At 43.3% G+C, this 18,679-nt stretch overlaps 1 protein-coding gene across 1 annotated transcript; it reads left to right on the forward strand.

The window, feature by feature from the left end:
• Nucleotides 1–366: 366 nt before the first annotated feature.
• On the forward strand, nt 367–16,718 carry setmar (SET domain and mariner transposase fusion gene). Its single transcript, XM_020514655.2, has 2 exons — nt 367–653; nt 15,359–16,718. Exons 1-2 carry the CDS (start codon nt 525–527, stop codon nt 16,142–16,144), a joined length of 915 nt encoding a protein of 304 aa, XP_020370244.1. The 5' UTR covers nt 367–524; the 3' UTR covers nt 16,145–16,718.
• The last annotated feature ends 1,961 nt before the right edge of the window (nt 16,719–18,679 follow it).

Here is an 18,679-nt window from a genome sequence, read left to right on the forward strand (position 1 = left end):
AACACGTTGAGATAGTAAGAACTGCTGATGCTGGAGTCAGAGATAACACAGTGGAACACAGCAGGCGAGGCAGCATCAGAGGAGCAGGAAAGTTGACATTTCAGGTCGGGACCCAATCTGAAGAAGGGTCACGACCCGAAACGTCAACTTTCCTACTTCTCTGATGCTGCCTGGCCTGCTGTGTTCATCCAGTTCCACACTGTGTTGTCCCTTATATAAACACGTGCCTTTCTCACTTGCTAAGATTAGCCTGACGCTGTCCCTTTAAAGGGAGGGTCCGCACCTTTGCCTGATTGACGGGCGGATTGAGCATCCGATAGGAGGATGGGATGACTGACACTCTGGGCCACCAATGAATGTGCAGGGTGTAGGCTGGGGCGGGGCGAGGTTGGCAGGGGATACATTGTAACCCAGCCTGTGAGGAAAATGGACACAGTGTATCCGCCAGTGGTGGAGACTCCCAGAGGAGGCGAGTGACGGACCCGAGCTGGAAATTGCTCTGGCTCAGTGTGCCCACCTGGGCAATGACCGCTGCCAGTCCCCGGGCTACTCACTCAGGCCGACTGCTGAGTTTTGATGTGTGCTGCGGCCTGGAGAACCTGCCAGTGCCAGTCCTGAATGAAGTGGACGACGACTGTTTGCCCCCTTTGCAGGTACAGCAGCATTTGTTTTACAGAACCACCGCGGGCCTTTCACACACCTACAGAATTGGTAACCGAGTTTTAACCTGGTGAAAACCGTCGTGAGTGCAGAAATATGTGTCTCAGCTACGATACGGCTGACCCCAATTCTGTCCGAAGTGCCAATTAAAGTTTGCAAGTGTTAGGTTCTTTCCGAAGTCTCGACTGCATAGTCGAAGACAATCAGAAGAGAAAGTCATGTAACCGTGGTCACACTTAGACTACAGTGTGAACACAGACCAGTTCTTCTTAACAAGGGCTGGCAATAGTGTAACACAGTATGAAGCTGGAGGGACACAGCAGGCCAGACCGCATCAGGGGAAAGCTGACATTTCGGGTCGGGACCCTTCTTCAACACTTTTTTTCTTACGTCAACTTTCCTGCTCCTCTGATGCTGCCTGGCCTGCTGTGTTCCTCCAGCTCCACTCTGTGTTACCTCTGACTCCAGCGTCGGCAGTTTCTACTATCTCTGGCAACAGTGTAGATCGAGCAGCAGGTTGATCAAAACTTGCAGAAACTAGTTTGGGTATTCAGGAACATTCTATGTCTTGAACTTTAAATATTTTTAATCAACTTGTTCAGAGATGTCATGATGCACCCCTGGAGCAGGTGTGTTGTAAACCCAGGCCTCCTGGCACAGAGGTATGGACACCACTATTAATGATACATGTACCAAGGTACAGCAAGAAGTGTAGAAAATGTATCCGTCGCTCCTGATGTGGCCTCTACATCGGGGAGACCATTTCGTAGAGCATCTGTGCTCTGTACGCAACAAATGACAACACCTTCCAGTCGCCCTCCCACTCCCTGGGTGACATGTCCATCCTGGGCCTCCTCCAGTGCCAAAATGACACCACACCCAAACTGGAGGAACAGCACCTCATATTCCGCTTCGGGAGCCTATAGCCCGATGGCTTAAACGTAGAATTCACCAGTTTTAAAATCGCCCTATGCCTGGCCTCATCCCATGTCCAACCCTCCCTCTCATCCCCGCCTCCTTGACCTGCCACAACCTGTCCATCTTCTCTCCCACCTATCCATCCCACTGACCTATCACAGCACTCCCTCCCTGCATCCACCTATCACCATCTCACCTACCTTCCCAAGTCCCACCCCTCCACTCTGGATTTATTTCCCAGCTTCCTTCCCTGTCCCCATTTCTGAAGAAATGTTCTGACCTGAAACATCAACTTTTCTGTTATTCTGATGCTACCTGGCCTGCTGTGTTCCTCCAATTCCACCCTGTCTTGTCTCTGACTCCAGCATCTGCAGTTCTTGCTATCTCTACAATAAAAAGTATTGTTTTGTGTTCTATCCAGGCAAATCAAACCTTACATAAGTACACCAGGGTAGTATAACAGAGTGCAGATATAGTGTTACAGCCACAGAAAAGGTGCAGAGAAAGATTAACTCTAATAAATGAGAGGTCCGTTCATAAGTCTGATAACAGCGGGGAAGAAGCTGTTCTTAAATCTGTTGGTACGTATTTTCAAAATTTTTCTGTATTCTGCCCAATGGAAGAGGGTGGACGAGAGTATAACCGGAGTGGGAGGAGTCTTTGATTGTGTTGGCTGCATTTCCAAGGCAGCAGAAAGTGTCGACAGAGTCAATGGAAGGAAGGCTGGTTTTTGTGCTGGACTGGGCTGTGTTCATGACTCTCTGTAATTTCTTGCAGCCTTGGACAGAGCAGTTGCCATACCAAGCTGTGATGCATTTGGATAGTATGCTTTCTATGGTCCAACTGTAAAAATTGATGAGTCCTTGTGGACATGCCGGATTTCCTTAGCCCGATGTGGAAGTAGAGGTGTTGGTGTGCTTTCTTGACTGCAGCATCGATGTGGATGGAGCAGAATGGATTGTTGGTGATATTCACTCCCGGGAACTGGAAGCTCTCAACCATCTCCCACCTCAGCACCTTTGATACAGTCAGGGATGTGTCCTCCACTCTGCTTCCTGAAATCTCCTTCATTTTGCTGACATTGAGGGAGAGATTGTTGTCTTTACAACATGCCACTAAGCTCTTTATCACTTTCCTGTAGTCTGTCTCGTCATTGAGTTGGATCTCAAACACTATGGTGGTGTCATCAACAAATTTCTACTTGGAGTTAGAGCTGAATTTGGCCACAGAGTTGTGAATGTAAAAGGAGTATAGTAGAGGGGTGAGTATGTAGCCTTGTGGGGCATCGGTGCTGAAGATTATTTTGGAGGAGATGTTGTTGCCTATCCTTACTGACTGCAGTCTGTGCGTCAGGAAGTCAAGGATCCAGTTGCAGAACTGTGGAGCAGACTCCTAGGTCTTGGAGTTTGGTTGGAACTATGGTTTTGAAGGTGGAGCTAAAGTCAATAAATAGGAGTCTGATGTAGGTGTCCTTGTCAGCCAGATGTTCCTGGGATGAGTGTAGGTGTAGGGCCAAGGAGATTGCATCTGCCATGGGATAGTAGACAAATTGTAGAGCCCCATGACATTTTTTTTTAAAAATCACTACAGTGTGGAAACAGGCCTTTCAGCCCAACAAGCCCACACCAACTCATAGAGCATCCCACCCAGACCCATCCCCCTATAACCCACCTAATCTATACATCCCTGAACACTACAGGCAATTTAGCATGGCCACTCCACCTAGCCTGCACATCTTTGGACCGTGGGAGGAAACCAGAGCACCCAGAGGAAACCCACACAGACACAGGGAGAATGTGCAAACTCCACACAGACAGTCACCCAAGGCTGGAATTGAACCTGGGTCCCTGGTGCTGTGAGGCAGCAGTGCTAACCGCTGAGCCACCGTGCCACCCCTACTGAGCCTGAAACAACTTATCAAGAAGAGATACACAAAAGTCTTTGATTATTAGCACTCTTAATTGACGATTACCATTACATGCGGACCATGTGAGATTGTCTTTTGTCACTCTCATTCGTCATCTGAACACAAAAAGTGTCCATGTGATTGGTCAGAATTAGCAAATTGCATAGAATATAGACAAAAGGCCTGGGTCAAGTCCCAGCTGTCAGGAAGGTGTATAATAACATCTCTGAATAGGTCGTTTAAAAATTCTTTCTTAAAAGAAGCACAGAAGTAGAATATTCAGCCCAGTCAGTCTGTGCCGTGTTTTATCCTTCACTTGGGCTTTCTCCCACCTTTCCTTTCCTTACCTTTATCGGCAAAACTTTCTCATCTCATATCCCTCGTATATTTATCTTTAGGCTCCTCTAAAGTTCATCTGTTCTAATTGCCTCAACTATTCCTGAAAGTGACAAGATCCATGTTCTCACCATTCTATGGGTAAAGATGTTTATTCTGAATGCCCTATCTAATTTCTTGGTGGCTACATGATATCAATGGCCTTTTGCTTTGCTCTATCCCATAGGTAGTGACTGTAACTTTCTCAGTATTTCACAAATGTAAAGGCCTCAACCCCATTTAGAATTTTACCTTCCAAATAAGAAATGACTTGTGTGTTGTAGTACTTCACATTTAAAATTAATTTGACTATTAGACAAGGCTATTCTGCAAGTTTATTAATAGTGTAACCTAATGTTGCCTGGCTGACATCATACAGCTCAGGGTACATTAGATAGTCACAGAAGCTGTTCCAGTAAATGTAATAAGTTGAATTGCAGGCTTTGTGCCCGCAGACTCGTATTAAATGGAACTTTGAGCCAAAAGAGCCCCGATATAACCTGATTTACCTACAAACACACGCTGTCTTTAAAAATAAATACAAATGAATTCACTGAGATGCAGTAACTATGTGGAAAACATCTTTGTTTCAATTTGTTCGCACCTAGAATGATCTGACCTTGTACAATAGGAGGCTTAGAAAATATTGGGAGTTAGATAGGGATAAACTCAAGAATCCCTTTCTGCGTTAAGTGCTGGCTTTGTCCAAGTCTGATACAGTCTGTCATACCATCAATCCATTTGAACCTGTTTTATTCCAGAGCATATCTGCAGCCTTTGCGACTTAAGGAAGAGAAACGGGTGAATGAGTGGGTGGGCAACTCTTTTGGACCAATTACCACATCCTTGCCTCTTACTGCGCAGAAGACAGTGCTTTGTCTTAAGTTGTGAAAGCTCAACCTCTTTACCCTCCAATCAACAGTATGTTTAACTTTCTGACAGGTTTAGCCACATCTGCAGGATTTGAACATTCACTCACAGAGGGATATCTCAATATAGAATGATAACTGCCCATCATTTCATGCTCCAGCCTTGCTAGCTTCACTCCGATTAATTAGTGAGGTCATATGATAAGCGTGCACAAGTCTGGCTAATCCAGAGTTACAAGTCCAAAACTTTGGCTTACCATGGGCATGCTTACCAGCTTACTATCCTGTCACCCACCAGGAGCAACCAGACACAAAGAATTCTCAACATGGAAGTCAGTGTGGGCATCTAGCAACTTCCTCTTGTTGCTGGCTGTGAAGAGGTTCTGTGTTGGTCACCATACAACAGAATCTCAGGGCCTGATCTATGGGAATAAAAACCGAAAGAACTGCGGATGCTGTAAATCAGGAACAAAAACAGAAGTTGCTGGAAAAGCTCAGCAGGTCTGGCATCATCTGTGAAGGAAAAAAACAAAGTTAACGTTTCGGGTCTGGTGACCCTTCCTCAGAACCACTATGGGCACCAGTCATTTGCAGCTCTCCTCCACGGAGATTGGCATCTAAGAGTTGTCTGCTTAGGATTCTCGTGTCACCTCTCCAACCTGTTTGTGGGACGTTTAGCAACTGGCATTGAAACATTGCTGCAAGGATACTGTGCCCAGGGACAAGGAACCAGCTCGTGGAAAGGACCTGGCTGCCTCGCTTGCTCTCCTGGTGTCCATTCACTTTGTGCTCACCTAATTGCTCACAGCATCCTTACCTTGTCAAGATACCTTGTTATATCAGTCGAAAAGAAGTTTGTGAAACTTCTACTCAAACACTCTTGATTTCGAATTCTCCAAGTGATAAAAGTTGAGAAAATTTAAGCTGTTTAGTTTTGTGAGAAGACTCTTCATGTCTTCTTTTATGCAAAAAGGCTCTATAGTTCACTATAGAAACTGGGGAAAATCAGTTTAAATGGGACTTAAAGACTTGATATTGAGGGTAATTTCTCCAAATCTAATTTTCTGTAACAGATAGCATAGATAAATATATTGAAACTTTGTTCTGCTGTGTGTCTTAAGATCTTTATAACTTTCTGTCTGTCCTTATTTAGCTTATTTCTCCTTTTTCATAATAATCTTCTGTTCTGTTCACTGAAGAAATCCTGCAGCCTCCTTGGTCTATGTTTCAGTGCCTGATCACCAGTTAACTGTAATAATGAGTAACTGTGACCTGTCAAGCCAAATTTCATTTGAGATCTGACTTGGCCATCGTACCATATGGGGTCATACCCATTCTACTCTTTTGTTATGTGGAGACACAATGCTGGCAGAGGTAGTGAGGGAGACTGAAGGGTCTGGCGTATAAGGACAAGGATTTTGCATTTGAGCCACTGTAGCACAAGTAGGCAAATGAAATGTCAGGTTTTATTCTTTATTCTTCTGTTAGGTCTGGGCATTGTTAGCAAGGCCACAATTTGTTGCTGTTCCTAATTGCCCTTGAACTGATTGAGTGAGTGGCTTTTTCAGGGGCAGTTAAATGTCAACCACATTGCTGTCTGTCTGGAGTCACATATAGGTCAGGTAAGGTTGGCAGGTTTCCATTTCTAAAGGGCAGTAATGAACGAGGTAGATTTTTATGACAATTGATGATAGTCTCATAGAACATAGAACAGTACAGGCCCTTTGGCCCACCATGTTGTGCCGACCTTTTATCCTTTTCTAAGATCAAACTAACCTGCATACCTTTTAATTTTATTTTCATCCATGTGGCTATCCAAGAGTCGCTTAAATGTCCCTAATGTATCTGACTCTACTGCCACCACTGGCAGTGCATTCCACGCACCTACCACAATCTGTGTAAAGAATCTAACACATGTCTCACGTTTGTTATCTCTGAGATTAACTTTGTAATCTCCAGTTTCTTCATACAATTCAAATTCCACAGCTGTTATCCATGTTGGGATTTGAACCTGCATCCCCAGGGCATTGTCCTGGGCCTCTGGGTCATTAGTTCAATTGCATTATTGTCTCCCTGTTGTTGCAGGTCAAAGGAATGTTGACATATACCATAAAGTGAATGGATTATAAGAGTAGAGAAGTTGTACAACAATTGTATTGAAATAGGAGTTGGACTGCATCAGGTGTACTGTTGGGTCTTCAGAAAGGATATAATGCATTAGAAGCAGTTTGGAAAAGTTACATTTGACTGTTTCCTAGAATGAGGGAGGAACTGTTAGACTAGTTCTGTAGCCATTGGAATTTAGAAAAATGAGAATGTAGTTTAGAAAGTGGAGTTGAGGCCTCAGTCACATCAGACATGATCCGATCTCTATAAAATGGCAGAGCAGACTCGAGGGGCGGAGAGACCTACTCCTGCTCATAATTCGTATATTTTAACAAGCTAGTGAAGGTTGGCGTGGATTGGCGTTGTTGACGAGCAGGACTTTGTGTAGTATAAGATGTGGGTCACAGAGAATTTGTTGCTTGTGCTTAGGCAGCCAGCAAGATGAGCACAGGATGCAAATATTCTGATAGCTTGCAGTGGAAGTTGGGGTGAGTAAGGGATATTGCTCTCAACGATTGTCCTAGTGACAGGCCAGATGGATTTGGAGAGGCAAGCTGGCAGGCTAGTGAAGGTGCACACTCTCACGCTGACCTTTTGTTATTATCAGGGTAAGGGATTTAATTGAAAGATAGGCATGGAGTTTCTGGAGGATGGTGTAGCTAGTTCTTTGACGAAGGACTTTGAGCTGTGGGTGGGATGGAAAGCAGGCTGAAAGGATTTGAACTGGGAGAGGTGGGCACAAGGTTCAACGATGATGAGATGCACCGAAATCTTGGCAAAGCAGTTGTTGGAATAATTAAAAGGAAGGCAATTTAAGGATTGCAGCAGTGTTTTTTTGGTCCTGATTTGCAGAGGGCTCTTGGCAAAGATGAGTTGCGCAATGTCAGTGTAATACAGATGGCCACAGGAGGGTGCCAAATCTCAAGCATTGAAGTGTCAATACCAAGTTAATAATGACATTGGGTTCCCAGACTTTTTGAGCTGTTGACAAATTAACACATCCCCCAATACGGAAGCTGTCCACACAGCAGGGAATGTGAAGCTGGAGTTAACTATGGTTTGGTTAATGAGTGGCTTGTTGGAACGTCCTGTAGATCAAGCTTGCCTGGAAGACGATCGACAACTGCCTGAAAAGGAAACATTCTGGATGTATGTTGCCAGAGTGCAGGCTACAGGTTGAAAGAAAATGGAAAACTGTGGGTGACATTTACCTGGTGGGAGGAGGGGCAAGGGGAAGAGAAAGACAATTTTTATTTAAAAATCTGAAGGTGAACTTCATTTAGTAAGGAAGAGCAAAAAAAAATTGAAGAGACAACTTTACATGAATCAAAACTTTGTTTTATCTGGATTGTTCTGACAAACATTAATCCTGGTGACTCTACAGAAAAATATCCTAGACAACAAGGTGCAGAGCTGGATGAACACAGCAGGCCAAGCAGCATCAGAGGAGTAGGAAGGCTGACGTTTCGGGCCTAGACCCTTCATCAGAAAAATTTTCATCCAGCTCTGCACCTTGTTGTCTCAGATTCTCCAGCATCTGCAGTTCCTACTATCTCAGAAAAATATCCTAAACAGCTTTAGGCTTATTGATTGAAAAATAATGAAAGCAGAACAACAGCAGGTGGTGCTGCGCTCTAAGAAAACTGCCTTGAAGAACTGAGAGCACTTGCATTTCTAAAATGCCTTATCACATCTCCCAGGTCATCCCACTGTGATTCAATGTGATAAATTAATTTGAAGAATAGACACTCTTAGGTAAGCAAACGTGACATACATTTGGCTCACAGCACAAACAGTGAGGAGATGGAGGACTACTTTGTCTGTTTTGTTGGTGTTCATCATTTTTGTTAAGCAGAATCCTTAACATTGGCTGAATGCATGGGTTACAAATCTAACGTCACATCTGAAGGGCAGTACATGCAACACAAGTTTTCTCAACCCTGCTGGAACCTCCTGAAACAGCAGTATGATCGTCCAAGCACCCTACCGGCCATGTGGAAGAACAGGTTTTTTAAAAAAAATACCGACAATGCTGAAAATCTGAAATAAAAACAAAAACAAACGCAGGATATATTTCAGCAGGTCAGGCAGCATCTGTGGAGGGAGAAACCCTAGTTAATGTTTCGGATCGATGAGCTTTCTTCAGAACTGGAAAAGTGTAAGAATTTCAAACCAGTATAAGTGGGAGTGGGGATGGTGTAAGGGTGCAGGAAAATCTAAAGGAGTGGTCTGATGGGATGGAAGGGCAAAAGAGACGCCAGAATTTAAAGGTTGGTGAAGGAAGTGCCCAGGAATATACTGTTCGCTTCAGAGTCTTACTTCAACACACAGATCACAGAAGTCCCAATGTACTGATCACTCATTCACCTAATTTATCAACACATTTCTCGCCCAATAATCCCTTACTATAAGTATAACTGTTACATGTTCCCTGGTTATATTTGGCCTCAAGCATCCTTTGCCAGTCCCTACTAGCTGATGACATGAACTAACAAGATTTCATGATGCAACAGCCAAAGGGAGTGATGATGGGTTCAGTAAAGAAACAAAGTTGAGGCTGTTTTAAATAGACTGTCCCTGAAAAGGCATTGCTTGCAGGGCTATCGAGAAAGAACAGGTGAATGGCACTAATTGTAAGAAACAGGAGCAGGAGTAGGCCCCTCAAGCCTGCCCTGCTACTCAACAAGATACAACTGATCTGCCCCAGAACTCAGTGCTTCTTTCATGCCTGCTGAGTTGAGCCGTCAACTCCCTGATTTTTCCACAATCTGTCTATTCCCTCTTTTAATACTTTGTGATTTAGACTTTGCAACTCTGTGGGCTAGAAAATGCCAGATATTCACTTACGGTCTTTATATTTCAGTTTTAAATGAATGTCCCCTTGTCCCAGAGTTCGAGATACCGCCCCCAAAACCCCCAGTGAAAACATTCTTTTAAACTTCTACCCAGTCAGGACCCCTCGGAATCTTAGCAGGTACACCAGACTGAAAACATTAACTCCATTTCTCTCCGTGGATACCGCCAGATCTTCTGAGTTTCTCCAGCATTCTTCAGCTTTCCAGCATCCGCAACATTTTGCTTTCATCCCTTAGATTCTTGTATGTTTCAGTAAATTCTCCCCTCATTCTTCTAAACTCTAATGAATAAAAGCCTAACCTGTTTAGCCATTTTTGGTAAATCAACCCCTTTAAAGCCCAGTGAATCTCTTTTAAACAGCCTCCAATGCCAATGTACCCTTTTTTTTAAAATACAGGGAACCAAAACTGTCCACAGTGCAGCCTTATCAACATGCTATAAAGTTGTAACTTGCTCGTGAACTCTAAGCTCCTAGCAATAAAGGCCAAAATTCCGTTTGCCTTCTTAATTACAAGAGGCAACTGCATGCTAACTTTGTGTTTCATGCACAAGAACAGCTACCTACCTCTGTGCTGTCCTTTTCGGAGTCTGTTTTTCCATTTAAATAATAACCTACCTTTTGATTCTTCCTACCAAAGTGTGTGACCTCACGCTTTCCCACATTAAACTCCATCTGCCAAGTTTTTGCCCACTCACTCAACCTATCCACATCCCCTTGCAGTTTCTTTATGTCTTTGTCACAACATGCCCTCTCACTACTTTTGTGATGTCAGCAAATCTGGTATGTTTTACTTTACCCTTTCCTTCAAGTCGATAATTTAAGGTTGATTCTTGTGGGACTCCATTAACCTGGAAGAGACCCATTAATTCTGAATCTCTATTCTGTGTGTTAACCAATCTTCAATCAATTACCTCCTAATACATTGCCTCCAATATTGTAAGCTTCTATCAGTTAGGTTTTCAAAGAACCAGCACAGGGTGATGGACCAAATGGCCTCCTGCGCTGTAACGTCTTTAAAATCTGGAGAGCTTTAGTCTTCGTGTCCTGAATTTCTTGTGGACTCACTGGGTTTTGATGCTAATTGACCATCCCTTCAGGCAACTTGCAGGTCATTTCATAGATGGTAACTGAAGTCACAAACCACACTTACGTTGGCAACCACATAGCATTTCAAGTACAGTATTTAAACTGTCAATCGACCACTTGCAGCATCCTTTTGGAGCCAGACAGCAGCATTAGTGACGTCAGCTTATCTGACCACAGGGCATGGAGCTGGCTGCTTGAGGACAGAATAACACAGAGACTTTAATCCCTAAAACAAAACACAGTAACAACCAGATAGTGCAAGCAGAGGTAGTAATGAAAAAAATGTGGAAGACAGAAAATTAAATGTGGAAACTATGAAAGGATTGCAGAGTGAGTCAAGGGAGTGAATATAAACCAGCTGGCTTCAGTTCATTGACACTGAATTGCATTTTTCTTCCAAGAATTGAGACAGGAGAAGTGTTCGATTCCAGGTCAGTCCTTGTGTGAAGATTTCTGCTCTCTTCCTTAGCCAAATGCTCCATCTATCATAAAGCAGCTTGCAGCAACTGTTAAACTCGGGCATGCAACAGAAACAGGACTTGTAACTGTAAATCATCTTTCATGAAGTCAGGACATCCCAAAGTGTTTTATAACCAAGGAAGTACTTCTGACATGATATAGGAAATACGACAGCACACAAGATCTCACAAACAACAATGTAATAGTGGGTCTGATCATCTGTCTTTGTGTTCTAGCTGAGGCACAAGATATTGGTCAGGATAATTCATCAGTGCTGTTGCAAAATCTTGGGGCTCCCTACCCAATAATGCTGTAGGAGTACTGCACATGGACACACAGCAGACAGACTGGCTACATGAACAAGTCAGACTTGCATTCTCTGGATAATACCTTACACGATAATCATTTAAACATTCACCATCAACAAAATTATTCATTCTTGTTCTTTGTGGTTAACCACTGAATCCAATATATTTTTATGTCACCAATCAGATTCTTGATTATTTAGTGGAACTCTAAAGGACAAAAGTAGGATACTGAGTGATATTTTGAGGATCAATCCTTTTGTTCGCACTTGATAGTCCCCAACAATGTGTTTGGTTTGGAGCATATTTGCTATCTTCTATCATCCTTATTGTAACTCTAAAAGAACAGTAAGAATCCAGCACTTCCATATTGGAATTGTGTTTGACCTGTCTAAATGGATTTGGGCATAACTTTCAAAAGGGAATAGAATATGGGCACGCTACAAAAATATTTGGTGGGGAAAAAGTGAGGATGTAGGACTAAATGGATAACTCTTTCAAAGATCTGGCACATACATGATGGGCTGATTGTCCTCCTGTTCTCTACAATTCTACGTCTGTCACGCTGGGGCGGAATAACCCCAGGCCCTGAGTGATGTGGACTGTAATAAGTCAAGTGAGGTCATTCTTTGACGTCAAGTACAGCAAGTTCCATTCTGAAAATACATTCCAGGCATCCAGAGGGTGTCGTGGTCAGCCCGTTGGAGCCAGTGCAACCATTTGGGGGATTTACGGGATCACAGTCAGGGAGCTGTACAGACACGAGTCAGGGGTCTAGCTGCTCATTGTTTGGGGGTGCCTGGCTAAGTCATTCAAAGGGTTAATGGGTCACGGTCTGACTGGTGGCTGTTAATTCAATGGGGGTGCGTGTGTTATGGGGTGGGTGGCCAGTTCTGCGGGAGGGAGTGCGGCGAACTTAATCATGAGGATTGAAGGAAGATTGCTGGGATGACAAAACTGATGGGGGAAATTCAGTATATAAGGGTTGGGAGGGAGGGACAGTAGAACATGGCAGAGAAGGGAGTCAGGTGGAGGGTGTGGATGGAGTTGTTAATTGACAGCAAGCTTCCATGCCGTGACTTCTATAGCATGACAGTGCACCAGATTTGGCGCATCTATTTGATTTGCTTGTGGCTTTGGAGGCTGGGGGGTGGGGGTGGAATAAAGGGGCAGGAAGGGTAAAGGGGGCAGTTGTAGACCCAGTTGGCATATTGGATAAAGACTTTGGGATTGTGTTACAATGGTCATAGTTTCTGATACATTATTTTAATTCCTACATTAATTATAACATTAATTTGTTTTTGCATCATTTATAAATGCAGTGGTGAGTGCAACTCATTTTGGCTCATATTTCCTTCAATGAATGTTGTATATTTCTCTTAAGAGCCCATGTACTTTCCTGGTGACAGCATAGATCCCAGATTTTACCTTCCTGCTATTTTAAGGCTTTGGAAATGAAGTTGGAGTAGTGTGGTTGTAATGTTATGTTAGTCACTTAATAATCCGGTGATGAGTTTAAATCCTACCATCGCAGCACGAGAATTTCAATCAAGGGAGGGGTACGTCCTTTGGGTATGGAAAGCTGCTGTCCTTGCACAGTCGGTCCTATATGGGGCATCATGGTGGCTCAGTGGTTAGCACCACTGCCTTACAGTGCCAGGGACCCAGGTTCAATTCCAGCCTTGGGGGACTGTCTGTGTGGAGTTTGCATATTCTCCCTGTGTCTACATGGGTTTGCTCCGGTTTCCTCCCATAGTCCAAAGATGTGCAGGTTAGGTGGATTGGCCATGATAAGTTACCCTTTTGTCCAGGGATATGCAGGCTAAGTGGGTTAGCCATGTGAAATGCAGAGTTACAGGAATAGGGTAGGGAGTGAGTCTGGTTGGGATGCTCTTCACAGAGATGGTGTTGACTTGTTGGGCTGAATTTCCTGTTACCACACTGTAGGGATTCTAAGATACATGTGACTCCAGGCTCACACCAACATAGTTGGGACTTTTAACTGCCCTCTGAAGTTGACTGAAAAGCTATTCCATTACTGTGATGCCTTCAAGATGCACCACAATACCTTTACTTCCTCAGGAGGCTGAGGAAATTCAGCATGTCCATAAAGACTCTTACCAACTTTTATAGATGCGCAATAGAAAGTGTCGTATTTGGGTGCATCACGGCTTAGTACCTTGCCCAGGACCGTAAAAAAAAAAAAAGGCTACAAAGAGTTGTGAACACAGCCCAGTCCATCACTGAAGCCAACCTTCCAGCCAGTAACTCCATCTATACTTCTTGCTGCCTTGGGAAGGCAGCCAACATCATCAAAGACCCCTCCCACCCGGTTATACGCTCCTCCACCCTCTTCTGTCAGGCAGAAGGTACAAAAGTTCAAACACGTGTACCAACAGATTCAAGAACAGCTTCTTCCTCGCTGTTATTAGCCTTATGAATGGACCATTCAAATTTTAAATTTAGTATTGGCCTCGCTCTTTGTGCACCTTCGCGGCAGGTGTAACATTGTATTCTTCGCTCCATTCTAGTACCCGAAAGCACTTTGTATGGTATGATCCGCCTGTATTCCACGCAAAACAAAACTTTTCACTGTATCTAGGTACATGTGACAATAATAAATTTTTTAAAAATGTAAACCCTGGGCTTGCCAGTGATATCCAAAATCAGAAGGATGAATTTTAAACCAACCCCTTGAGAAGCTGGTTACAGTTCTGCTACAACTTCTTGGTTTAACAGCAGTGTGAGAGATGTGAGTGAACTTTTAAATATTTATTTAAACTAGATAGACTTGGGTGCAGTTTTTTTTAAATGTAACCTCTGCGATCTACTGTACAGATCAATAATGCCCTTTTAAAAGTAATGTTTATATTGCTCAGTATATTTTCGTGATGTAAACGTATGCTTTGAAATTTGGATTTATCCTCATCATCATTTCCTCTTTTTCCCCAGTTTCTCCCTCTTCGAAGAAAGGGACATGGTCTCTGGAGTTAACATACCTGGCCTCCTTTTCATGCTTCATTTAATAGATGTAGTGCATTGTATGGAGCCCAGGGACCAACTGGGACAAGTGAAGGGCATTTATCTGAAAGCCATATTTACATAAGTTAATTAAGGCCAAGATTATTAAGTCCTTCTTGAGAGATGATAGAATCCGTATTTAGAAATGGGTAATGAAATCTCAGGAACCTGGAATTTAATGCTGCCTGGATCACACAGCTATAACTTTTACATTCGAGTGAAGGTGTGAACTTTGCTGCTTATGTCAGGAAGTATGAGTGATGTTCACTGAGATACTTTGTGTTTTTGTTGATCAGCTTTTTGTGTTTGGTGATGTTCAGAACTTTCTTGGAATCCTATTTTTAAACATTGTTGTACTGTCTTTTCTTAGTGCAGAAAATACCCCTTGCAGAAAGGTTCTGACTAATAGGGGTAATACTTTGACCAGAATTCTATTAAAAACACATGCTATCTGACTTTTGTTCTAGTACCTAGATGCTGAATTCCTAGACCTTACTGAATATAGTCTTGGCACAGGGCTGGATGCATTTAAGCAACACTTAAACATGCAGAGCTTTGTACAAAACTGTTATTTTTGCTTCTGGGCCTTAAAAGCAAACAACTTACGGATTCCACCTTATCATTGACATCTTTCTAATGGAAAAGGAACTTGTCAATTAACTTAGTTTAATCCCTTTACTCTTCTAAGTTCAGACTTGACTAGTATGCAGTAGGTACAATTCCTCTGAAGGAGACAGACAGCACAGTACTGTCTGTCATAAATCTCCACTAAGGCTGTTTTGTGTTTGTCTTGCAGTACACACCAGAAAATGTGGCTGGACCAGGAGCAGATCTTGATCCCACTGAAATAACCCTCCCAGGTTGTGAGTGCCTAGCGTCTTCCTGTGAACAGGACACATGCACTTGTCTACAATGCTACATTGGAGCTTATGATGAAAACCTGTGCCATGTCGACTTTCAGGGGGAGATGGGCTACTCGAGGCCTGTGTTCGAGTGTAACGTTATGTGTAAATGCAGTGAGGCTTGTAAGAACAGGGTGGTCCAGAGGGGTCTCACCTTTAAACTGCAGGTGTACAAATCCTCAAAGAAAGGATGGGGCCTTCGCACTTTGGAACCGATTAAGAGAGGGAAGTTTGTGTGTGAGTATGGGGGTGAAGTCATCAGTTTTCCAGAAGCCAACAGGCGAACTCAATCACAAAGTTCTGGTGACATGAACTATATCATAGCTGTGAGAGAACACCTGACCAGTGGAGAAACACTAGAAACATACATCGACCCTACCCACATTGGCAATGTTGGCCGATTCCTCAATCATTCTTGTGATCCTAATCTGTACATGATCCCTGTTCGTGTCAACTCCCTGGTCCCAAGGTTGGCTCTTTTTGCAGCTTGTAGTATTGCATCTGGTGAGGAGCTGACGTATGATTACTCTGGAAAGTTCAACAATCTTGAGAAGAGAGTTACAACTGAAGAAGGGCCCAACGGAGAGAGTAGTGCCCTGAAATTGTGCTTCTGTGGTGCACAGTCATGCACTGGTTTTTTGCCATTTGATGGTTCACTTTATAACCTGAAAGACAAGTAGAATAAGATCTAGTATTGGCTGCAGCCTATCAGACGTTGTTTTAAGATTTTTTTTTTGTTGCAATCTATACATGCTGATGCTGCAAGTGTTGAGTCTGTTTGCAATTTGCACTCTCCTGAGATATGCAAATCGGTTCATAACTGGTTTATAACACATACATGGGCACTTTTTTTTAGTTTACTCTAAAACGTCCCAGCTATACATCTCAAAATACAGTACTCCACTCTCCTTAAACTTTTAGAATATAGATTCTTTCATCGGCGAGATTCATTCATGAATGAGTATTTAAATATGAGACAGAGCCAACTGATACATTTGAAATGACCCCTGTCACCCATTAGCCTATTATAGCAATGCTTTTCAAGGTGACTCACCCCACTGTGAGTTTTTTTTTGGTGCATTGGTTATTGTTATGGAGCAAGAATGAAAGGGATGTGGGTCAGGGGTGGAGGCGGTAAAGCTGATGTTGAATCTTCTGCAGATTAATTGTTGACCAGTGCACTTAACACTGACTAATTGAGAATCCAGAGGTGGTTAACTGTGTTTCATTTGGTAAATAAAAATATATATTGGACATTGTTGGTTATTTGATCTGGAACTTGGATGATTTATGCATGTAAACTTTACCCATTTTGTATCAGTTGGCGCAACGGTAAATCACTGTGTGAGTGTTTTATGATTGTAGTGAGCTCTTTACTTACTTAATTTCAGAATGGTGATGTTTATGAAATCTCTCTCTCTTTCTTTCTCGCACTAACACACACACAAAGTACAATAAGCTGTACACTTAGAGTCTTTATAAGGCAATTTCTACCAAAGTTAATGGTTTTGGCTAAACCTGTGTTACTGTACCCACATCAGTAGCTAGTCAGCATTTTTCTTATTGGAGAGCACTAATCAAGTTGTCTTTGGGGACTCTGAGATCTTTCCACCTTAATTCACAGCTGGAGTTCAGGAATATTACTAAAAACCAACACAGAAATAAACGAAGCATAGTCCATCTGTCCCAATGGTCTCGTCATCAAAACAAAACTGGAGTAATCAACTAATCTGAGCGAGCAGTTTCTATCACCGAGTTTAGAACAGGCCCGTACAATAAGCAAGGAGAGCTAAAATTTGGTATGTGTTTTCTTTTGGCTGCAGTGTTTGGCTACTTATCTGCAATGGTCCCAGTGGAGGTAGGTAGACTGGTGCTGCCATGATAATTGAAGATTGTAGGGTTGGTCTGAGCTCTGCCGTGCTGTTAGCTGCATTGGCACTCAGCAGATGGGGGATAAGCAGGATTCACTGATTTCATTTGCACAGGGAGCTTCTGATCTTCAAGATAATCTGTTCCTCTCTAAAGGGAAGCTGCACTGAACTACTCAGGGCTGCTGATGGCTGCCATTATTACAATTCTCAATAAAGGGAAAATGAACATCATGTCAAAGAAGGAAATGCAGGAATGTGGAAATGGTGATGGAGATGAATAGGAGGAGATGCTGAGGTTTTATAGGGAGCCACAAAGCCTTGAAGTACATCCCTGAACAAGGAATGAGAGCAGGTGGCCAATTCTTGCCGTCTGGACGACCTGGCAATGATGCCACAAGAAGTCAAATAACCTCACTTGGGCAGTCAAAGTCAGAGAATACAGCCTTGCATGCCATCCCCAACACAACTGTTGACTAAGCTGTGTTCAGTGTACCACAGCTCATCATCCACCAAACAGCACTCTGAGGCTCACACTTAACATCCAACAGTTCCACACGCACGCACACACACAGACTCATCAGATTTACATTCATCTCTCATGACTGACATATTCCTCCAGCTATGGCAGGCACCTCATACAAACACAAACACAGTGCAGCAGAACTACTGATTTTGTTCCTTCAGTCTTCCAGAACATAATGGGATATAGTGGAAGGAACTAGGGCAGAACTGATGTAGGAAAGGGCACCTGTATTTCATCAGCACTATCAAAGAGGTGGCTTTCGGCATTGCAGGGCCAGCAGTGACCAAGCCCATCGTTCCCAGCTTCACCTAGAGTATTGAGAGTGATGGTATCACTCTGCTCTATGCCTGTTCTCAACACCCAGCTCATGCTCACCTTGTTATTGTGCTTGATGAGCAAGCTGAGGATGGTGTGACCATGCTTCTCATACTTTTCAACCCACAAACTACCGTTCCTCACCTCGATCAGCCACTTTGTGATTTCCTGCTTTCAGGTAGCCAAGCACAACAACCTGCCCAGCCACAAGAGCGTCTGGAAGTGGAGTGAGTGATAGAATCAGCTCAGCTCTGACACAGACACGGTCATTTGCATTGGCATTGCATGTAACACCCAGATGGGAAGGCAGTGGCCTAGTGGTATTATGACTTGTCCGTTAATCCAGAGACTCAGACAACGTTCTGGGCATCCGGGTTCGAATCCCGCAATGGCAGATGGTGGAATTTGAATTCAATAAATATCTGGGATTAAGAATTTGATGATGACTGTGAATCCATTCTCAGTTGTCTGAAAAACCCATCTGGTTCACTAATATCCTTTAGGGA

Source organism: Rhincodon typus, chromosome 16 (genome assembly GCF_021869965.1).
Source record: "Rhincodon typus isolate 14 chromosome 16, sRhiTyp1.1, whole genome shotgun sequence".
In the NCBI taxonomy this organism is placed as follows: Eukaryota; Metazoa; Chordata; class Chondrichthyes; order Orectolobiformes; family Rhincodontidae; genus Rhincodon; species Rhincodon typus.